At 43.2% G+C, this 20,920-nt stretch overlaps 2 protein-coding genes across 5 annotated transcripts in view; one reads left to right on the top strand and one right to left on the bottom strand.

The window, feature by feature from the left end:
• The window catches only part of LOC139333330 (low-density lipoprotein receptor class A domain-containing protein 4-like), a 210,658-nt gene extending 206,939 nt beyond the window's left edge, over nt 1-3,719 (top strand). For all 3 annotated transcript variants that reach the window (XM_070965617.1, XM_070965618.1, XM_070965619.1), the window contains one exon: nt 1,714-3,719. In XM_070965617.1, coding sequence (XP_070821718.1) covers nt 1,714-2,298 — 585 coding nt within the window. In that variant the 3' untranslated portion in view covers nt 2,299-3,719. The remainder of the gene's footprint in view (nt 1-1,713) is intronic.
• An 11,774-nt stretch (nt 3,720-15,493) lies between these two features.
• On the bottom strand, nt 15,494-19,483 carry LOC139333331 (uncharacterized protein C18orf19 homolog A-like). Of its 2 annotated transcripts, none has more exons than XM_070965621.1 (5): nt 19,350-19,483; nt 18,634-18,668; nt 17,389-17,858; nt 17,008-17,119; nt 15,494-16,750 (listed from the first exon to the last, which is right to left on the bottom strand). In XM_070965621.1, the coding sequence occupies exons 3-5, from the start codon at nt 17,811-17,813 to the stop codon at nt 16,436-16,438; spliced, it is 852 nt and encodes a 283-aa protein (XP_070821722.1). In that variant the 5' UTR covers nt 17,814-17,858; nt 18,634-18,668; nt 19,350-19,483; the 3' UTR covers nt 15,494-16,435. The 2 variants fall into 2 exon arrangements, with proteins under 2 accessions (XP_070821722.1, XP_070821721.1); XM_070965620.1 differs by having other exon boundaries at nt 17,389-17,838; nt 19,350-19,466.
• Nucleotides 19,484-20,920: the final 1,437 nt, after the last annotated feature.

Below are 20,920 nucleotides of genomic sequence, written 5' to 3'. Positions count from 1 at the left end.
GGATGAGGGGAGGAAAAAACAGTGTCAACGTTAAAGCACCCAGTGAGACCCGGAAAAAAAGGAAAAGGCCATGGAGAGACAAACACAGAGGGAGATGCAGCCAATGAGTGTGGGTGGCTGATAGATGCAGGGAAGGGGGCTGTGTGTGTGTGGCAGGGGGGTGGATGGTTTTTGGTGCGTCATTAATCAGCAACACCTCCCCTGACACTGTCTAGACAGCCGTCTGAGAGCTGCCCTGCTCTGCTGCGCTCTGCTCCCTCTATCAGCTCCACACCTTTCTCTCCCCCTCCCTCCTTCCCTCTGTCTGTCTGTCTGTCTGTCACTCTACTTTTTCTCTTTTCTCTCTCCTCTGTTTCTTTCTGTCTCTATCGTTCCCTCTCTCCCTCCTCTCTTTATCTTCGTGGCTCTTTCTTCCTCTCTCCTTTCTCTACTCTCTCCCTCTCTCCCCTTATCTCAGTCGCCTTTCTTTTTAATCCTTTCCGTTCCACTCTTTCTCTCTCTGTCTCTCCATTTCAATTGCACTGATCCTCCATCCCCTCCAGTTTTTTTTCAGGCTGTTGTTCTCTCCATCCAGACTGCTTTGTCAGTGGGGGTTGACTATTAGAGCCACAGTCACTAATTGAAATGGGTTCCCTCTGATAATGACTCGCCACAGTAGAAATGTGTTGAATTGGACAGAAATGTGAGAAATGAAGAACTGTATCATGCAGGCACAGTCTGAAGAGCTAATTGAGGTGAAGATCTCTGACAAAAGCTGGAGGATGAGGCGATGCGTTGAACGTTGTCGAAGGCACTGAGGATCTTTTCTGCGCTTTACTATAATTACACCATTGTGTCTTTAATAACTAATTGGTGATACATTGATGGCTGCGTCGCTGCAGCTTCATTCATTGGAATCAAGTGTTTACCCTGAGCTCACTTCTGCTTGCACAGAAAGAAGATTTTCTGAGCAGTTAACAGTAACTCCACTGTAGTGAATGTCATGAGGGCTGATTTTGAGACCTGGGGGTCAGTACCGTGGATGCACTGAGAAACTTGAGATACTGTGTTTCAAGATGGTACCCCCTTCATCCTGCAATGTCTCAAGCTCTGAGAATACAAAGAGTCCTGTGTGTGTGACACAAAAATAAGTGAAAATGTTTCTGCCTGTGGAGCGCCGTGTGACCTGCGGCCCCATACCTTACCAAATTCTCCAAAATATCAAGTACAGGTACAAGTCAACTGCAAGACAAAGGCAGCAAACTGGACATTTCAGTCTCATTTCAGTATTATCACTGACCTGTCATTGGTGGCATCATATATGATGATATTATGTTTTTCATTTTACAAAATTCTTTGCTCTGAATTGGTCATTGCAAGTAGTTGTTGAACTTGTAATATTTTCTGAGTTGACCCACAGTTCACTGCACTGAACATCAGCTTGTTTTGTCTGTGTACATTTTCCATATTGTAGTATTTATCAGAAAAATTTGAATGTTGTGATGTTGATTTTGCCTGTTGATGCTAGTTAACTGTCTGTACTGACATTCTTCTCTGTATTCTCCTTCTCCTTCTTTCCTTCTTATTTCCCTCCTTCCTTCATCCTCCTTCTCTCTCTCCCACTCTCCTTCTTTTCTCTTGTATTTCCTTGCCTTCTTCTCTCTTACTCCTCTTTCCTCCTCTCTCTCCCCCTCCTCTTCTTTCTCCCTTTCCCTCTCTCTCTGTCCTTCTCAGGTATTATACGCTCCCCAGGCCAGGGATCGCTTCACTGCTCCCTCTTTCATGCAGCGTGACCGCTTCAGCCGCTTCCAGCCCACTTACCCCTACCTGCAGCATCAGATCGACCTGCCGCCCACCATCTCGCTGTCAGACGGTGAGGAGCCCCCGCCGTACCAGGGGCCGTGTACTCTGCAGCTCCGCGACCCCGAGCAACAGATGGAGCTCAACCGCGAGTCGGTGAGGGCGCCGCCCAACCGGACCATCTACGACAGTGACTTGATCGACATGGGAGGAGGCGGGAGCCTGGGAGGGGTCGTAGGAGGAGGGGGAGGGATGGGAGGAGGCGGCCCAAGGCCGCCCAGCAGTAACTCGGGCATCAGTGCGGCCAACTCCAGCAGCCACGGGCGCATGGAAGGCCCCCCGCCAGCATACAGCGAGGTGATGGGTCACTACCCCGGCTCAGCGTTCTTTCTACACCAGCACAGCAATAACCAGAGGGTGGGGGGGCCAGGAGGCAGGACGATCCAGCAGCAGAGCCAATCAGAAAGCACAATAGTACCTGCCAAGGCCAAGGACGGCCAACCGGAGGACCTGGTGTGAAGAAAAGGGTAGGAGGGCAGGTGGGGCCACCCACCCCGGACTGGATACTGTCTCTCCTCCTCACCCCTGATCACCTGTAAGCAGTGGTCTCTCTGTCGCTCTCTCTCTTTCTCTCTGTCTCTCTCTCTCATGTCCTCTCTCCACACTCCCATGCACAAATAAATATCAACCTTAGCTACAACAAAACAAGGAAAGAGAAAACCAAGAGTTGATTTCCTTTGAGTTTCTTTCTGATGTTAGTAATTCAAACAGCTAGCACTGCTGGGGCAGGATGTATGCACTGCGTGGAGAGATTCTTTTCCCTCTACATGAGAAAGAAACATACTGCTAGCACAGATTGAAACTATTTGCTTTTCGTCCCCTCGGGTGACGACTCTGTCCCCGGGAGGTCAGGATGAAGTTTTTCTTTTTGGTTTCATTTTTGGACCGGGATCTGTGCACAAAGCGAGAACTGAGAATCAAGGACTTACAGAGAACACAACAAAACAAGAGACTCACAAACCCAAATCTTAGTGCCAAGGTTCACGAGGAAGCAAAGCAAAGGGGGGAAAATCACTCGTTCTAACATTCACAACACAAAAAAGAAACGTTATCTTAAAGTTGCACTATCTTTTTGTTGTAAAAGAGAAGAGGGAAATAATGCTATGTGATGATAATAATGATGATGATGTGTTTGTTTTTCTTTCTTTATTTTTCGTCCTTTTCATGAATGGACTGACTGACTGACTGGACTTTGGCTCCAAAGTTATTCAAACAGTTGGGAGCAAAAAAAAAACAAAACAAAACAAAAAACAAGTATTATAAGCTTATGTCCTTCCTTTTTTGAAAACCGCAAGAAATACTCGTACCCAGCCTACTACATCTGTCTGCTTACAACACAGGCACAGTGAGACTTAGTAAGAGAATGACCTTGCTCACGTCTGTCTACACTTCAGCGTCGTGGGGAAGACATCGGCCTGGCGACCGGCCGCTGGGTGAACCAAACATCACTCACTTTCTCTGGTTTGTTTTTTTAGTTGGAGGATTTGGAGATGCTTTCTCAAACCAGAGCAGTTGCTAAACTCTTAGAAAGATGCGAGGTGGTCGGCGAGATCCGACGTGCTCCATGCTAACATTTCTGGGAAATCTGGCCAGCTGGTAGGATATCGAGTTAACCAAGAATAACACGACTCCATAACAAGAAAAACATATCTGATAGTCCACCCAGTGGCCTGGTCGCAGCAGATTCTTCATTTTTCAACCCTGTCCCAACCTCTGAGCACCTGACACTTCCTCTTTCCTGTTTCCTGCGTCCATACCCCCCCCCCCCCCCCCCCACTGCTCATCCTGACATGCACAGTGCATTCTGCCAACAGCCACACTGAACACGAACCCCGCCTCCATGACAACGAAAACACAAAACAACAACAACAACAAAAACAGAAGGCTCGGCTCTCCGTCTTCACGTCTCTAAAGCCACAAAAACAAACCAAGACGACACAAAGTGAAGATTCCTGTCTGCATCCGCCAGCACAGCGATCAGGTCTAAACGAAACTGTCTGTGGTCGAAGTCAAAGGGCTATGGGAGGGTCCTTTTTGTAAAAGACAACCTTTTTGAAAATTGAGCCTTTTTCTCTGCTCATCGTTGCCTTCTCCTCTGCTCTTGCGCTTTCTCTGTCTCTCTATCTTGTTTGCGTTCAATGCCAGTGCCCCCCCTCCTCCACCCCCACCCCCCCATCCCAGCTTTTTAACAGTGTCTCTGGTAAACACTGTTCATCATCCCTCCCTCCATCTGTGTGCAGAAAAAGTGCGTTCAAATGATGCAGAGTCCGCCAAGCCCTTTAAAGTGGAGACTGGAGTGGAGCCCTTGTTTGGCAGTGTGCTAGTGCAGTCCTCTCCTCCCTGTGTGTGTGAGTGTGTGTGCACGTGTGTGTGTGTTTGTTGGTTAGACCTTTTAAAAACACAGAAAAGCACTTAATGCTCCTGCAGGAGCATTGTGTGTGCGTGTGTGTGTGTGTGTGTGTGTGTGTGTGTGTGCGTGTGTGTGTGTGTGTGTGTGTGTGTGTGTGTGTGTGAGAATGTCTGTGTTTATCTGAGTGATTTATTAGCTGACTGCTTTGTCTGAGTTTAGAGATTCAAGGACATACTGTATTACTTATTTGGCACTGTCCATATTAACACATCATTAATTAAGCTTTCATTAAATCCAGAGAAGCGTGATGGTTATTATCATGGTGTAGACACTGAAAGAAGGAGCACGCCACAGTCGACCCCACAGGCTCCATTAAAGCTGCACAAGGACAGCTCCACCTTTCTTGATAATAGTGAGACAATGTGTCCCAGTTTCATAATACATACTGATTCTCAGAGGGTGCTGAGGGTGTAGCGTGTTCATGCTAAAAAAAGTCGAGTAAAAAAGTGCACACTTGTTGTGACTGGAGTGTAGATGGACGGACGCTTGTCCCTCACTGCAGTGCACAAAGGAGATGGAGGAGCTGCTCACTGCTGCAAAATATTAAACCAAATAGCTGATGGTGGTGAGACAGGGAAGGCGCGGGAGATCTGAGCAAATAAAATATGAAGCGCTAAATCTTTGAAAAACAATTTTGTTTTCTCTTTGAGGAGATTAAAGGATAAGGCTGATGTTATTCTATATTTTTCTTATTGTCAACATATCCAGTGTGTTACTGTGTCTCTCAATAGTTTCAGACTTCCCTACCTCAGCCCAAGCCCAGCTCACAGTTACATGGTTTGACGCAAACGTCTCAACTCGTTGTCCACTTGCTGCCGTTTTTCTGAAGCTCGCTCCGTCACAACAGCTGAGCTAAATGTCTGAGGAGCTGAGGAAACCATTTGCTGTGGAAGAACATGGTAGGTGGTGGAGAGCTCTGGAAAAGGTAGAAAGTGGACGTTGAGTTGAGTTATTTTCCCAAACCACTGTTTCCAATGTCAAGAACAAACTGTCGGGATGACTAAAAGGTGGATGCAGCTTTTAAGAAATGCTCAGCAGTGTCACTGTAGTTCAGTATGTATTAGTATGTATTATGGAATTGGGACACAGGAACCTTTTTTGCTCTAATTAAATCATGTAGTTCATGATTTCTGTGCATTTAAGTCGTTCACACTCGGAAACGTTCAGTCATCCTCTGCTGGTGCGAGTTGCAGCTGGAGTGTGAAGTTGCTTAATGCAGCATCAATGAGTATTTGAAGGCGTCACGTAGTACTAGTGCAGCAGAGAGGCCTTATGCTGAGCTGAATTCCAGCTGAAACATCATACCGGGGACGTGGAAACGTTCCTCTGGGTGCACATGAACTAAGTGAACGTGCTCTTTCTTGTGCACTAAGAGCTCACATTTGACTTTACAGCATTCAGATGTCAGGATGATGGAGAAAGAGTCAGTTTGAAGATGAGCCTTCTGATTCCATTAGCTTCTGTGTGTTTGAATGTATGCATGTGTCCCAGTTGTGTTTCCAGTCGGTGTGTCTATTTGGAGCTACTGTGTGTGTGTGTGCGCGTGTGCGTGTGACTACATCGCTGCTGCTATTGCTGTTGCTGCTGCTGCTGCTACTATTGTTGCTACTGCTGCTTCTCATGCCCCCCCACCCCCCACCCTCTCAGTCCTCAGTCCCTCTGTGCATCCTGTCCCCTCAACTCATGCAAAACTAGGAGAGAAATCTGACCCTCTGCAGTCAAAAGCATAAGTATTGAGACAAAGCTTGGTCTTGTGTCTTGCGACACCCGAATGAAAACATTTCATGTTGTTACACAGAAACCCACCCAGGTGAGTCCGAGGTGAAAAGACTGTCCGAACACTTCTGCCTTTGACTGTACGGACCTGCTTCAAACCCGCATTTCTTTCCTCTTTTTCTTCCTTTCTGTTTTTTTTTTCTCGCCTTGTTCTGTCTGCACAGTCATAGCTTGTAAATCGAGGATATAAAGATGAATTTTATGTTTTCTACAAGGAGGTTTGCATGTTACTATTATGTGAGTAAATAAGGTGCCTAATGTTCATGTTTGAGCAGACCACACCTCAGTCAAACTGCTGCTTGGAATCTTTACGGGTGCTTTTTCTCGGACTGAGCGCCTGTCTGGCAGAGTGGAGCAGAGAGATGAGAGGAAAGGTTAGCCAGGTTTGCCAAAAATGATCATTTCTTTTCTTTTTGTACAGCTGTGGACACGTGTTACAGTGGTGAGTCTGGTCTGGGTCTCTCATTCAGCTCCTGAGCTCCTGTTTGATTACAGACTGAACGTGATCCTGCAGTGAAGTGGACAAAAACCACATTTGATTTGAAGGTCCACATGAAACTATACATTTGGTGACCACAGGAGCAGCAGTGTAGCAAAACACCAGCTGCCTCTCCGAGCTGCAGCTCAACCTTGACCATTTTTAGCTCTGAGCTCCGCCCACGACCCACGCGCCGATGTCGGCGAGCGTGCTCACCGGCCTGCTCACTTCCATTATGCCAGACAGGAGCCATCACTCCCAGCGAAGCAACCGAAGCCATTTCAACCAGTAATCTGACCAGCGTGTGGAGCAGACATAGGAACCCACTTGCACTCAAAAAGCTCCCACCTTCGTTGTGCCTCACTTCCAACGGTGCTTTTTTCAGTAGTCTGTCTTTCTTTATGTTTGTTTGTAAGGTGCTGTATATAACTTGAATATATTATGCACATATCCTACCCAATGGGTAGACACCACAAAAAAATGTTGTGTATAATGTAATATAATGTATAGACAATATAAGAATTTTAAGAAGGCAGCATCAAATTTGTAAATGCCTACAGTTAAAAACGTGCTTTGTCTTTTTTTTATGAGAAAACATGGTTTGCAAAGTATGCTTAGAAAATGGTTGCAACACAAATACAAATTACTACTTATAATATTTTGCTATAAATAATAGTCTGTTATGATAAGGATGAGGACGTTGTTGAGAAAGGATATTATTCACTTGTTTATTGGATCATCTAAAAACAAGCTTTCACAGTGGTTGCCATCATTTGGGTACTGGCTGGTGGGTTTATGTTCACCGCAGTCATCTCACAGATGTATAGCTCTATTAGATCTTTTAAGACAACAGGAGTCACACACGCATCAGCTGGTGTTAAAGCCACAACTTCAGCCGAGCCCCAGTTGAATTTCAACTCGCTTTGTAAATTGTTGATCAAAAAGCCGAAGCTTTCTAGTTTGAGAGACGTGTCACATGACCACTGCACACGAGAGCCGTCAGCACTTCCAAATAAGGAAGAATATGTGTCTGTACTCATAGATCTTAATCATTTAGTTCATTTCAGCTGTAATTTTGTATATCTGCCAAAGCATAAATCTGTGGAGCACACTCAGCACTGCTATCCATCCGGCTGGATGCTGGGCTCTGGTTAAAGCATTTCAGCTCTGTTACAGGAGGATCACTGACTTTGATCACATTCATGTTGAACAGGAAGAGTGGAAAAACATGAAAGGAAAAATGCTCATTCCCTTTTTGGTCAAGATTGGAAAGTTGCACCAGCGTGAAACGAGTGAAAATTGCCGTTAAAACTGTCATTTAACTCTTTTCTCTCTTTATTATTATGATTTCCTTTTGTTTGTTTTCTACATTACAATGTTATATGTGGCACAGTATATTGAAAGAAAAGTCATGTTTAATCTGCAGTCATTTATTTACAGTATGTACTGAAAATAACTCATAACACTGTACAATAACCGCAGAGCATGTTCATTCTTATCTATAGATGATGTACATAGCAGCGCGCCATTTTCTCTTCAAAGCACCAAATAAGTGGCAGTTGTGTAGTTTTAATTTGGAAAAGTCTCTATTGTAACTTTGGCTGGAGAGCCGAGCGGCGCTCCTTCTTCTTAATAGACCTTTTGTTTTTTCGTTTCCTGCACTAGCTTGAAGAACTATCTTGGGCTCAGACTGATTTTTATTTGATTTCTGCCCCCGCAGCGCGCTCCCTCTTTCCACTTATCAGAAGTCTGTACTCAACTGCTGACAACAAGTAGCTGTTTTTATCGTTCCAGATTTTAATAATAACAATGATAACGTCTCAACAGTTTGGTATTCTCTCTGTCTTGACAGTTACCATAGGACTGCTTCCATCATGGGTTTTGTAACATCGGTTTGCTTTATTTACAAAATGAATCCTTCTCGTTCCCCCCTCCCCCCTCTGTGCTGAAATATAGATATATATATGACTGTATCCAGTGACCATACAGTATATATATATCCAAAACACGGAGGTAAAATTGTTGTGTATTTTTGCCTCTTTTTATTTAAGCAATTGTGATGTAATAGGTTTTAGGCCTAAGGTCTGTTATTGCAATACTTTTACAGAAAAGAAGAAAAAAATCAAAAAATGTTGCTTAAGTGCTGTTGTAGTCAAAGATTTTATGCTTGTACTTATGCTGTAGTCAAACTGCAGCGTAATGAATAAAACTTTAAAAGTGATGACTCTGGTGTTCTCCCTGTATTTTTTCCCCTTACTCTTATATAGCTCATGAGGGTTTGTGATGTGATTACTGGAGTCGGTGCGAGTGGCGGCGCCACTCGGGGCTTTATCTGTCCTCACTGATGCAGCCAAACAACCTGAGCAGGATTTAAGGCACATCAGCAACTTGCTTGCATGATTTCTAGCATGGTTGCTTGAGGATGCAGGTTGAGGCCTGACATGCAGAACACAGCCTGATTGGGTTAATTGGCTGCTATGATACTATTATATAAGGTGATTTTATTTATAAAACCTATTTCAGTCCAGCTAAACCTAATGTGCTTTTCAGCTTAGTTCTTGTCCATGTTAAGCATGCTGACTACAGGTCGCAGAGTGATTCATGTAGTGCTCTGCATACATTTTCTGTTCAATGTGTTGCCTTTTTTATGTTGTAAAAACTGCCCCAGACTTACAACAGAGGTTCTCAAAGTTTCAATGACTGAGTTCCGGTTTCGGAGGCCAAACGACTGATGGCCGTGTAGGAAAACCATGACCTTGCTGTGGGTTTTGAGATTGGTCTCATAATCGCATTTAGCATTAAATTCCTTGAGGACTGAATTCACCTGTTTGCAGATAAGGCAGATCACTTTCTGTCCCCAGAGATCTGACAAAGTAAGAGTTGATCCATTTTTGCTGAAACTGCCTCTCAGTTTTTATCCAAGGTGGCTTTTCCATCTCACTTCCACATTAAACTGCTGAGTCGTCCATTGAAATCACTGACTTTAGCAAAAACTGATGACAGAACGTTCTTCTTCAAAAGTTGTGACAGATATCCGTTTGTTTCGTGTGAACAGGACCACAAGGACTCCGATGACTGAGACCCCACAGTGCTTTCAGCGAAGTGCTAACATGGTCACAATTGCAACGCTATGTTAAGCATCTATAATGTTTACCATGTTAGCCTGTTAGCACGCTGTGCAGTTTAGGACTATCCCACCAAGTACAGCTGAGGCTGATGGGAATGCCATCATTAATTTCACATGTATTTGATCATAAATCATGTTTACACTAATATTTTGACCTGATGATGGAGCTGGAGGAGTTTATGGGAGTTTATTACGGTTCATCCTGAGGGAAACATAAATGTCTGAACCAGCAGATGCAGAGATATCCCAACTTCTGTGCTGTGTTCACATCATTTGGGAAAGATTCCTGTGTTTATCTGCAAATGTTCATGTCACTGGACAACTTAGTATGTATGTTGTCTGAACTCTAAAACTATAATCACAATTACTTCCCTAGTGTCCCTAGTGTGAATCAAGCTCCAAAAACATTTCCCAGAATGCAGCTTATGCTAATGCTAATGCTGATGCTGCTAATGCACCCAGCTCTCAGACTTTAAGAAACCCCTCTCCAGCTACTGGAGGCATTCTAAACAGATTGTTTGTGTTAAATCTGTGGAGTGCTCCTTTAAACAAACCAAACAGTGCCATTTGAAGAGTTCAGCTGCTGTGAAGGAGAAAACAGGTCCTGACTTTTCTCTCGGGGTAGCAGAAAAATAGGAAGCGGCCACTTCATCCAGCAGCTGCATCGCTGCCACAGCCAGCAGCTCTGGAGAAGATGACCACATAATAAAAAGATAGCTCTGCAAAAATACATCCGCACTTCCCTCCTCTCATGTGCTGGAGGAAGCACAGCCTCTGGTGAGCTTCTCATGTTGTTTTGACCCCCATCATCCAAATCTGCTGAATCTTCCTCATTGTCGAGGCAGCGCAGTGTAGGTCAGATCCAGGTCACAGTCAAACTCTTCCTCCATCACTGTTTCCTGTTAAACAGTTGTTAGCAAAGTTTCTCTTGAGCCACGAGCGAATGACTCACTCAGCCCCGTAAAGTAATGAAATGCATTAAACATACGTTTCTGTATATTTCAGCAAGACCGGTTTATTTATAGACAGACCCCATCTGGTGACTTGCCATAGCATTCACAGGAGTGAAACAAAGCTAATGTTCAAAGCACTTAGCCTCACTTACAAGTACAGAGGGAGCGTGGGCCCCCGCCTCTTGTCCTCTCTGTGAACCTCCTGCTGCAAAACGCTGCACGGAGCACAACCGTCCTGATACTGTTCACATTTCCTCCTGACTCACTCTCTTCAGACTACACTCACACACATCTTGAGAGCTGGCAGACTGGTGAAGGCCATGCAGAGGAAATCATGCATACATCAACTGCAGTTTGTTCAGAGATGAGACATGATGCAGCTTCGGAGTCTGAATCTCTCCCAGGCTTTTAGCATCCGACAGGAAACAGAGGAGGAGGAAACTGCTTTCTAGTAGCAAGTATTTCACTTCCATATTTTATCAGGAAGCAGTGCCTAAATGTTCACTCCTGTTTGGAAACTGGTTTGAGGGAAATACTAACAGAGTGAGCTTTAACTGGGGCAGTATTGCTTCATTTGAAATCAGATCTAACAGATTTTATTGATATGGCTCTCTGGAGACAAGTCACTCAGTGAGTGAGCTACTTAACAGTGTGACATATCTTTATGTATAGTCCCTGCTTTACTAGCAGAAAAACTCAAACCTGCTATGGCCAGGGTATGTCAAACATACCATACTGGCTTTGAACATCTCATAAACAGTCCCACTCCACCCGTCAAACAGTTGTACAGTGTCCTTCGTGGCTCTGGAGGACCTTGTCAAGTCTGAGGAAAAAGTCCTGGTGACATCATCATCAGGACTTAGATAACAGCATTTCGAGCAGGAAGCTGTGATAACAGGAGTCAAATTCACCAACACAATGAGAGTCCTCTCAGAGCAACTCCGAGCAGGGAAGGGACAGAAGCTTTTACCTGAGTGAGGAGGTGTGGTTGACCCTGTAGCTAGGTATGACGCATGCTTTTAAAGGTGTGATTGGTTGATAACAACACATGCATTCTTAGTGGTAATGGACAGTGACAGCGATACTTTAAAAGCGGCTGACAAAAGGTTTGAAAACACAAGCTGACCTGTGCAGTAACCTGTTAACATGCTGATAATTCTATTTATTTCTATTTATTTGCTGAAGTTTATTTACCATGATGGTATTTTTAGTACTGAATCTAATGATGAGCCTATTAATGAGGAAAAATGGTTCAGCTCTCATCAATTTCTGTGACTGCTGGTGTTATAGCATTATTGTGTTGGGTGGGAGATAAGATGTGAGCACATCTCTATGAGATAATCTAATATAATCCCTTATCTAATCTGTAGCGTTTCATTAACTCTCTGTCATTCAGCGTTTGGAGATATTTCTCCTGTCTCTTTGTCTTTCCACCATTTTCTCCTCTGCAGCAGAAACTCTTAAGCCTCTTAAAAGTCCTCCTCTGTGCAGTGTTTCACCTTGTTTGTGGTGCGTGCAGCTGTAGGAAATGACATTTAAAAATGAGTCCCAGTCAAAGTAGTCCCAGTTGGACACCCTTCTTTGGCTGGACTGTCAGAATCTTCAGCCAACAAGGAGTCACAATTCAGCGCAACCCATTCAAGACCACCCGTTCCCCCATATGCAGCCATCGACAAGAGAGCTAGATTTAAGTCACACGGTGACAACTGAGTCATCTCTGTGACCTGACGAACTCCATCCATTGAAGAATACCATCAGATGTGGTTGAAAGTCATGTGGAAGAAGATGCCATCAGCTAGTTTTTGTTGTTGTTTGTTTTGTTAAATGTTTGTCCCCAAGGTCACAGGTGACCTTTATTGCTTGACATTTGAAATGCTCAACAGCAACGTCTCTTCCAGGAGACAGTGTCCCCATTATTCTGGACAATCACTTTTAATTCAAACTACTTTCTGCCACAGAAATAGTCCTGAAGAAAACTGTTGACAGTCTGGGTTGTGATGGATCAATAGTAACTGGGACACTATTTCTGGAAAGACATGTTGCTGCTGAACTTTTAAAAGGCCATTTTTCAATGCTGTGAGCACCGCATGATGGTGCCTCCATTGTACTGGGGTGGAGGCCCCCCATCTCTGAATCTCTGAGACGCGTATTTGAAAACACAGACATATAAAACCCAAACTATCTCCCTGCCTGGGTACCGCTGAGGCTGATTGAGGAAATATGTCTTGTTTTATTTTGGAGAACTGACCTTTTACCAGATTCCATATGGATTTTTGGTCATTTCTGTGTGATCGTGCCCTTTAAATATTACAAGATGTAGAATAAAACTTGAGATTTGTAACATGTAACTTATCCCACTTGAAGACTATATACAAAACTTTCTGGCGAAACTATTTCAACAAATATGACCTCAGCTTCAACTTCCTAATGTACTCACAGTCTGTCAGTGACAGCAAAGATGATTCCACTGACCTTTTGTTAGAAAGGATGTAAAGCAGAGCAAATCAAGAGACTTCAGGCAGATTGGACAGTTTTTTGCCTCCTGACCTGTGCTTCACCTCAGGCTTCCCAGAGGCATCTTGACACTTGAGTCATGTTTAGCCACTGACTCACACCTGAGGAACACAGATTGTCTTTACACTGAAATGATTTCAGCAACCGCAGCGCCGCTCTGTCTTCTGTGTCATACTCCCTGTGGGAGAACAGACAGGTGTTTGTGTGAGGGGCCGTGGACTGCATAAACAGTTGTTCATTAGTGTGGACAGCAGAGGTCATTGTAACTCAAACACACTTCCCATCAGCTCCGAGCAATACTATTATATTTACATATAGATAAGATTCATAATGAAGGAGGCAGGCTGGAGCATGTCCAGGGTCTGACTGCATGATGTTTAAATCTGTTTAGCATTTCTGGACACTGACAGCTAAGAAACTAAGTGTCAGACCATACTGACTCTTCCGTAAGTGGTGTGTACCTTGACCTTAACCCGCTGAGCACTTCCCCGCCTGCCATGCTCGTCAGTGCATACCTGCGCTTTCATCTCTGGGGAACAAACATCCAGCACTGTGACTGAAAATCTATTATGAATTCACGAGGAGCAGGTGCTCTTTTACTACATCTGAATGTAAAACATTTGATAAGGGGAGCTTTCAGTCGTACGTTCAAACAGAAGCAGAGGAGGGGTGAAAGTACATTTCCTTGAGTGCTGTTCTTAAAGCTGCACTTACCGATGTTTTCATGTCACTGTGATGAACTCACAGAAAATTGAGTTCATTGCTTTGGTTTTTACCTCTCACAGATTTACTGTTTCGGTTCACTATCACTGCTTTCATTAACATTATATTCAGCTGAAGCTGTTTTTCTATCCCAAGCTACTTTATGCTTCTACTCCACTACAGATTTCAGGGACGAATATGGATGGAGTACTGAAGTCGTGAACACTAGAACATTTGAGGGCACAAGGATCAGGGCCAAGGGGCCCCGAAGTCACAGCCTGTGTGAAGTGACTGTTGTTAAGAGATCTTATGCCAAAGTGAAAGAGAAAAGATCCCTCTGAGAAAATGAAGGAATAGCCCGAGCATTTACTTTGAGGCCGTCACAAGCTACCAAGGGTTTTATGAAGCATGTTTTTTTTAATTTTATGTCTAGTTCACTGAGGGTATTGACATCATGCACTAAGGCCTCTCTAAATCTGATGAAAGACATCATAAAACTCCACAAAAATGAGGCCAGCTGGCTTGGTCACTTGGTCGGATGGCCCATGAGGTGTCTATGCTCATAAAGTATAATAAATCTTAGACAATCTAATACATTGTTCCACCTTAACAAACTGCGACAGTTAAGTGCTACTCTTACACTGATGATGCAGGAATAATATCCAGTTACTACATATGGAAGTATTCACTGATGAACCATTCACAGGGAGTGCTTCTGCAGGAGTACTGTTCATACTTTCAAGCTGCATTGATCCTTTTCGGCCGCTTGGGGGCAGAAGTCTGCAACAAAATAAAAATCACACACATTGTGTGAAGGCCTTGCTAAATTGGTATGAGTGTTAGCAGTCGTGTTTGTGGACATCTGATGAGTGGATGTCCAAACATCAGTCTCCTTTAGCTCTGTTCAAGTTTCCACTAACTGTTGGATGCTGGGCAGCTGGTTTTCAGTGGAGTTCTCTCAAAACTACTACTGCTGGAAATTGGAAATTACACTGATGAGAGTGAACCAAAAATAACTCTGTGGGCTGTGACGCTGCAGGTTGACACTGCAGTCTGCTAGTTTGTCACTATTGCACGCCTTTTTTGTCACATCCGACCCATTGTTCATGAAAAAATATGAATTATTGCTTTGAGTGCATTTACCTGTTTTATAAACTCAAGTTTACTCAAAATTTTGAATTCAGAAGTGTAGGATGTCTGGATTGATTAGAACGCTTAACTAAAGGATCTGAATATTAATTCCACATCTGTAAAAGAGGCTGCTTACAGCTGAGTACAGTGTTGTGAGGCCTGGATGTCTGAGTATTGTCACTGGTGTTCACAGTGATGGCTTTAAGTGCAGCTGTGAAACTTACTGAACAGCAACCATCATCCTCACAAATGACCTGGGGTATGATTGTGAGCGTTAAAACATAGTGTAATAGAAGAAAAGAAGGAGTCAAAAAGTCAGTTACAGTAATGCTGATTAACAATATCTAACTTGTGTGTACTATCCTAACCTAACATTAGCCACCATCAGCATCTGGTCATATCAGACCAAGTCAGGCAGTAACAGGAAAACCTCTGACTTTTACTGATCACGAGGCACTTTTCTTTTTTACGTGGAATATTCTGTTACTGCCACTTTTAATAGTTACAGTCTCACTTGCAGTACAAGAAGTGTCACACAGCCTATAAACGCAGCATACAAACTTTGATGATTAACATTTTTGCTTTATTGATTTGTGGTTTTAAACCAACATGTTTGAATTTGTGACAAGAACATGTGTATTTACCAAAGTACCCGACATTTCATTTGGCACACTGCCCGTGTATCAGTGTGTCTCCTGTTCATCCACACTGAACCAGCTACACATTTACATGACATGTAAACTGATATGTACTGTGCTCTGACTTTATCTGCTCCAAGAACAGCTTTCAATCAGCTTTCAGTCAATGCATTCAGTGGTACAATAATGTAATATATTAGCTAGGGCTATTGGATAAAAATTCTTTAGAAAAACTTTCTTTCTTTCTCACTACATTATAAAAGACACAAGGTGATACTTCGCCTTCGACAAGGCTTTGACGGACTTGTACACACAGGTAACCATGAGCTTCAAGTTTTATTTTCCTAACAACCACAAGGATTAGCATCATGTGCTCCCATACAGTCATAAATGGATGCTGCTGTCACACAGGCAGGTTGATTTTTTTCATCCCATAGAAGCTCAGACCTCTTTTTATTTCTTGTGTATGTATGTGAAGAGAAATGAGAAGACAGCTTCTCTTTAATCAGCCAACTTACAGTCAACCATGAGTTAAAGTCCAGATCGCATGAGCCTGTGTAAATCCAGTCTGAGATGACTGAGCCGGGATGTAGCATTTCCAGGAGTCTGCTAAGCTGCTGTCTAGTCTATACTTACAGTGCATCGTGGTAGATTTGGACAATTAGGGACTGAATTTTGACAATTAAATAGACAACAGTTGACATCTGAAATTTGTGAGGCAAACTCTTAGGACAAGGATAGTGCAATGTCTCTATGTTCTTTACAAACAGTCTTAGAAGTGCTGTTACTTTCCCCAGACTCACTGATTATTTATTGAGATCAAAATAGGATCATATACTCAGAGGCCCCATCTGTAAATGGGACTCGCTAATCATTTTTCTTTCTAAAAAATGCTTTTCCCTCGGAGACCCTGTCTTTGGTTTCCTGCAGTTTCTCAGAAAACTTGTCCTTAGTCTCTTCCATTTTCTCAGAGAAACGTTCTTTTGTTTCCTCCATCTTCTCTGAAAATCTCTCCTTTGTCTCCTCCATCTTTTCTGTCAGTTTCTCCTTTGTCTCCTCCATTTTGTCCTGAAAGTATTCCTTAACTGGTGGTGGTGTGGATAGGTAGCCGTGCTTGCGGAGATACTGAACAGACAGCGACGTGCCGCCCAGAGTCACCGTGTATCTAGCAGGGGTTGCAATCTGTTGGGAAACAGAGAAAAACACACAGCTGGTCAGGAGAGCAGAAGCCAGGGCTGAGTCCATCACTCATACATCACTTGTTAGATTTGCTGTGTCTGCTTTTCAAATATACTGACTGAGGAAGACACACACATTCAAGTCAGATTCAGAAATTTGACAACGTGACTGTTTTATTAAAGTGTTTTGACGCTGATCATTGAGCTGACATGTTTAATGTTCACTTCAACTAAAACCCTGAGGGTCTTGGATGAAATTACCTTGTACATGGCGTATGCAGTCAGAGCGTAGCCACTTGAGGAGTCTCTCAAAAGGCCAACAAGTGACTCTGGTAGACCAACCATCTCCAGGAATGGCACTACATTCACTCCTCTGAGGGGAAGAAAAACATGAAGAGGGGGAAGAGTTTAAGTAGCTGCGAAAACTGGTGCACGCTGCTGTGCTGACAGTATGTTGTAGTATGACAGTTAACAGTATTTGTTAACTTTCAGAATAAAGACACACTGTGGTAGTTAGTATACAGTTAAGACTGCAGAGCCAATGAAATAGTTTGCCACTTTTCAAATAGATATAAAATAAATCAAGTTAATGTCAATCTGATCTCTGAGGGGATCACAACGCATCATCACAATAAGACTCACTTCATAGCAGCGTAATAGAAGGTTCCAAACCAGACGGACGATGTCAAGAGATGCACAGGGATCAAAACCTTCCCATACTGTTTGAAGGTCTTCTTAAACCTCTGGACCAGACCAATGGACTTGTCCTGTAGGGGGTCCACCTCTGCAACATTAAGCTCAGCTTCGTCTTTCTGGACCTCCTGTGTTTGAGGTGTGGAGCTGGGCTGTGACTCCTCCTGCTGCGGCTGGTGTTTCGGTTGATGCGCTGCCTTGCTGGAGGCTGACGTTGACAGCCAGCGCTGGCCTGTGGGTGGTGGCAGTGACAGGCGGAGGGCACAGCAACAAAATGCGACTGGCAGCTCGGGGACGGGGACACCTACCAGAAACGGGCGCACTGCTGCCACCCGCCGCACTGTCCCATGAGTTAGGATGCGCTGCATTATCATCCTCTTCCTCTCCTCCTCTGTGCTGCTGTGACGTTTAACCACAGACTATGATAAGACAAAAAGACACTCCAGTGACATACTGAAATGATTACATGCTTCTTTAGTGTAGCAACTCACAATTACATTCATTATCAATCTGCTAATTATATTCTAGATTAATCATTGAATGTGAAACGTCAAAAAATAATGCGAGTCCAACATCTTTGAGCTGCTTAGAATATTTCATTTATTATCATGTACTTATCATCATACTATCAGTATTGACATTTGAGCAGTACAAATACTGTACATCAGTCTTTCAAAGTCATTTGAAATAGCAGCAGTCTAGACAGTTTGTCTACATCACAGTGATAACTGTGACACACTGAACGCTGCATGACCTCATTGACAATCTACGGAGCACGGACATTTTGGCACTCCAAGTTCAAGATAAAATTCAGGCTGTGAAGACAAACATAGATGAAATTTAACCAGAATTCACAAAAAGCGTTGTGTATCCATGGTTTCCTGTAGACCATATTTCAATAGCTTTCCAATATTCCTACAGTGACATCACTTTGCTTACCATTAAGAAGCTCGAGTGCAACCTTACAATTTTCAGTCATGTTATGTATATGTGTTACTTTTACACAGTTTACACAGTAAGGGTAGCTTCTGCGTTATATAATATAAATAGTGCTGAAACTACCGAGGTAACTGTCAACAGCTCACTAAGGAAACCAGCCATAACCCATGACATTCCTGCACCAGCTATAACTTCATCTCCTTTGCATTCACTGATCACACAGGTTATATGACAGATTAAAACTCCTCAACATACCTTGTGTTATGACTGCACAGTCATATATACAGCACCTGAAGCAAAACAAACGGGTTGGTGAGTTTCACGAAGGAAGTTCAGCTGAAATTACGTTTAAAAATGGTAGCGTACACATTAAAGGTACAATAACGGTAAAGAGCAGGGCAATTCTTTCTTTTTTGTCTCAAAACTTCAGGTAAACCGACTAGCAGCTAGCCAAACTACCGTTAGGGCTGTGAATCCTCCACTATAACACAGGAAGTCACTGTATCTAACTTCAAAATAAAAGTACTCCAATAGACTGCAGGGAAAAATCGACTGCAAGAATCTATTCTGTTTTATTTCAGAAGTTACAACCGGAACCGGAGTAACGCTAAATTCATGCTAACCTTACACAGGCACTATTTTAGGCTAGTTGACATTGGCCAGTTTTGTCTGGAGGACAAGGAGGCAGCTTTTGGCCAGTCCTTATGTTGCTGGAGTACTGTCCAGCGGGAGATGAAGTAAGGACGCTTTCATCTTAATACAGCAGACAGTGGTTGTACTTTACACACTGACTGGCAGGCGGGCCTGTTAAGGCCAGACTCTGAACTGTTGCCAACTTTGGCTTCTGACAGCTGACGTTAGCTAGTTGGCTGCTAGCTAAGTTAGCTGCTAACCTCACAGGTAGGAAAAACAGTAGTTGCTACTGAAGTAAAACATACTAAACCAGAGGACAGAAATCAAAGTACACTTACGTTGGTAGTTACGTGCTGAGTTCAAGACAAAATCGTACCCCTTAATTGGAGGGCCATACGAAAAGTGGCCGGGCTAGCAGTCCTTCAGAGACCACATTTATCGCTGCCGCAGCGCGGACTGCGTGGAAAGCAGCATGTAAACCCAACCGTGCAGAGAGCCACGGAAAATGTAGTTCGCATGCGCCTGTGTGTTAAACGCTCCAAGACGTTTACGAAATCCATTTCCCAGCGTGCCTAGCGCAAAGTCAACCTCTTGGACGGCAATATTAGCCAGCGGTTTGTTTTCGCTCTGATATACTGTGCCACTGACGACCTTCAAACATATCCCTGCACTGTACATAGAACAATTTACAGCAAAGTATCTGCGGACCACACACACACACACACACACACACACACACACACACACACACACACACACACACACACACACACACACACACACACACACACACGTTTTAATATGTTTCATTTTATCCTTTCAATTTTATTGTCAATTAATGATCTCCACGTGCAAGAAACAGCACAACAAATAGTGCTAGTTATTAAAACATGTTTTTAAAAAACAAAACAAATTCACTCATAAACCTACAGTACTCTTTCTGTTCGTCAACACCATTCTTGACACACTCATACACAGGGAGGTGTGACGCATAGTGCATACTATCCATGCGCGCGTTACCTGCAGTACATGAGTTCCGCCAGCAGAGGGTAGTCTGCTCACATTTTTGGTGCCAGACTACTTTATCTGAAGGAGGTTTTCAGTCAGTCATATATAATGGGGAAAGATGTAGAACATTTTATCATGCATTGTGGGAAACATAATTCAGAGAGGGAGACATTAAGGCATATAGTACATAAGAGAGGGCAGGAATGGAGTTTCAAATCACTCATGAGCGCAGGACGGGACTTCATGGAAGGATCTGGTAGGTTACATAATACAGGCATAATTAGGAAATAGGATGTGATTTTTTTTTTCTATACACAATCAGTATTCAAACAATAGGTGGCGATATTTACCACCGCCTGTCACAAGTAAAGGTCCTTCATTCAAAATCTTACAAAGTAATAGTACAAAAGTAGAAGCATCAAAATATACTTACATTACCAAAAGTGCAGAGTGGGCCGTTCCAGAAAAATATATGTTATATTACTGGGTTATTCTGATTGATGCATTAATATGTGTTGCAGCTGGTAAAGGTGGAGTTCATTTTTTAATTACTTTATATTCTGCTGGGTAGCCTAATCTGTAAAAAAAAAAAAAACATCAATTTATTAGTTGATTTTTATTTTATGTTTATAAAGTTGACTCTGCAAAGTCAGAGTAGTAAAGTACTAGTACCTCTACCATACGACACAAACAAAAGTATAAATCCCTTCCTTTTTTCTGTTTGTCTACATGGAGACATGTATGACAAACTATATGTATACTGAATATTGTTACAAGGTGTACTATTCATTTATTGGTCTTTAGCCTGCCATATACAGTAGACCATCAGGAAAACCTTCAAAGCCACAAAGTCACTTTTGTTTTGGAGTGGACTGTAAAATCTGCTGCAGGCGTGTTAAAT

The sequence above is a fragment of the Chaetodon trifascialis genome, chromosome 7 (genome assembly GCF_039877785.1).
Source record: "Chaetodon trifascialis isolate fChaTrf1 chromosome 7, fChaTrf1.hap1, whole genome shotgun sequence".
Lineage (NCBI taxonomy): Eukaryota > Metazoa > Chordata > Actinopteri > Chaetodontiformes > Chaetodontidae > Chaetodon > Chaetodon trifascialis.
This window is presented reverse-complemented; position numbering and strand designations above follow the sequence as displayed.